At 45.2% G+C, this 2,408-nt stretch overlaps 1 protein-coding gene across 1 annotated transcript in view; it reads right to left on the reverse strand.

Annotated features, from left to right (window-relative positions):
* Positions 1-409: 409 nt before the first annotated feature.
* Positions 410-2,408, reverse strand: part of LOC107692427 (inactive tyrosine-protein kinase transmembrane receptor ROR1-like) — a 37,362-nt gene continuing 35,363 nt past the window's right edge. Inside the window, exon 10 of the mRNA XM_016491474.1 lies at positions 410-2,406. Within this exon, the coding sequence (XP_016346960.1) occupies positions 1,178-2,406 (1,229 nt within the window). The 3' untranslated portion in view covers positions 410-1,177. The remainder of the gene's footprint in view (positions 2,407-2,408) is intronic.

Genomic DNA, 2,408 nt, shown 5'->3' on the forward strand with positions numbered 1-2,408 from the left:
TGATTGTGTCACATCCTATCAACTGAGATTTCATCTGCTTATGATATCCCACTATTCTGTGTGCGCGATTCCATGACAGTTGAACTGAATTACATCTGAAAGGCAGTAGTGAGTTTGTGTATAAATGTAGGTTTCTGCCCAATATTGTGAGCTTTTTACTCATTTACTCAAAATATCCTAATTTTTGGGATATTATTATTAAATATCCCAAAAAAAAATTTTTTTTTTTTCATAATTTACTCACCCTCAAGTTGTTCCAAACCTGGATGAGTTTCTTTCTTCTGCTGAACACAAAATAAGTAAATGATGACAAAATGTTTTTATTTTTTGGGGGTGAATCACTTTAATTCCTAGCAAGAAATTGTTACTATGGTATTTAAATATTTGCTTGGTTAGCACCAAAGTTCTCGCTATTTTGTTGTAGATCATTAGGCTGTTATGCCACTTCAGAAGCCTGCTGAACTCAGTTTCAGGATGTACCTTAGAAACGCAAATGTTGCCTGAGAAGTCACTGGCTTATTGGCTTACAGCGAACGCAGCCCTGGTGTGTCTCGTGTGTTGAAATGACTTGAATGCCACCACAGAAACAGAAGAATGTCACAGAACACATTCTCTCCCACATGTACAAATGCCTAAATTTATAATAACATGCAGGCACATATGGTGGCTATAATTAAAGCAACATTTTTTTTCATGTTAAGGCATCAGTGATATATTTTTGCAAAACTATTACCTTAATTTGGAAACGTCGGCTATAGGGTTGGATTTCAACGCAGTATTAATGCAATTTAACTGATTCAATAAGTCCAAAATGCAACGACAGGACAGAGACCAAGACATTCTGAAGCCTTCCAGGAAGTCGTCGATGAGTGAAAAAGCAGACAAAACTGGTGATAAACCCACAGCTCTGTCGAAAATAACCTTGAAAGAGCATGATTTCAAAGTTCTGTTTGAAAAAAAGGACATTTTAAGGCCATGTTTAGTCATACTAAGCTGAAAAAGTGGCATGAACTTCACAGAGAATTTGTGAATATACAAGTTTCCTTTAAAACACATTTATAAAACAACAAAATATAAACTTTCGCATTTTGTTCAGGCTATTTCATATTTACAAGGAAGAAAAAAACATTAAAATATCAATAATTCAATAAATCAATATACAGGACAACACATGCATTCACAAATCGGCAGTAATGATGGATTCACTGTACATCAGTCTGTTAGTGTCAGCCAGCAGCACTGCTTGACTTGGGTCTATTTGCATAGTCTTCTGTGCCATATGTCCAAAAACTGGCATTGTGCCACCTGACACTGCTGTCATGGGTGTCAGTGTGACACAATGAGAAAGCAAAGGTGTATTGGCGTCATGATTGGAGCCTGTGGAGGGGACGCTGGTCACGTGACCAGTGCTGGTTGAGCCGCTGGCGCTGCTGGGTGACCGGCTCTTCGGCGGAGGGCCGTGCTGCACCATCTGTGGAGGGCCCTGAGTTGGAGCGAAATGGGCAGCAGAGAAGGCAGCATAGCCTGTTGGGATAGGGTATCCATTTACAGGTATAAAACGCTGGTTTTGAGGCATCGGCGCTGCCATGAAGCCCGCGATTTGTCCCGGTACAAGGCTCTGTGGAGGTCCGTAGATGTATCCGGCATAGCGCGGGCTGCTGAGGTTGCTGACGGGGCTGGCGCTCAGAGAGGTAGTCTGGGTGGTGGCGTTGCCTCCTGATGGTGTGCTGGAGCTGGCGTGGGAAGACAGACCCTCCCAAGCACGTAGTCGGGCGTGGATGTCTTTGAATCTCGGCCGTTGAGCGGGACCCTCCTGCCAGCACTCAGCCATCAGCATGTACATGCGAGGGGGGCAATCCTCCGGGCAGGGCAGCAGCTGCCTCTTCCGCACCATCTCCATCACTTCCTGGTTGCTGAAACCATAATAGGGCTGCAGGCCGAAGCTGAAGATCTCCCACAGAACCACACCGAAGGCCCAAATGTCAGAGTCTGTTGTGTATTTCCCGTAAATGATGGCTTCTGGTGGCATCCAGCGAATAGGAAGGAGCGTTTTGGGCTGGACTCTGTAATAATCTGAGGTGTAGATTTCTCTTGACAAGCCAAGATCGGAGATCTTGATGTGAAGTTGCTCACCAACCAGGATGTTTCTTGCCGCAAGGTCTTTGTGGACGTAAAAATGGCTTGCGAGGTACTCCATCCCGGCTGCGACTTGAATGGCCAGGTGAAGAAAGTCTCCATGGTCGAGGCTGGACTTGACGGTACCGTCTTCATCGCTACTGCAGCCCACATCTGAGTGGGGAGAGCGCATGATGAGAAACTCGTGGAGGTCCCCTTGAGCTAGGAACTCGAAGAGCATGCAGACGGGCTGCTCCTGGGTCACGACACCCAGCAGACAAACCACATTGGGA

Source organism: Sinocyclocheilus anshuiensis, unplaced genomic scaffold (genome assembly GCF_001515605.1).
Source record: "Sinocyclocheilus anshuiensis isolate Anshui unplaced genomic scaffold, SAMN03320099.WGS_v1.1 scaffold70, whole genome shotgun sequence".
NCBI classification, from domain to species: domain Eukaryota; kingdom Metazoa; phylum Chordata; class Actinopteri; order Cypriniformes; family Cyprinidae; genus Sinocyclocheilus; species Sinocyclocheilus anshuiensis.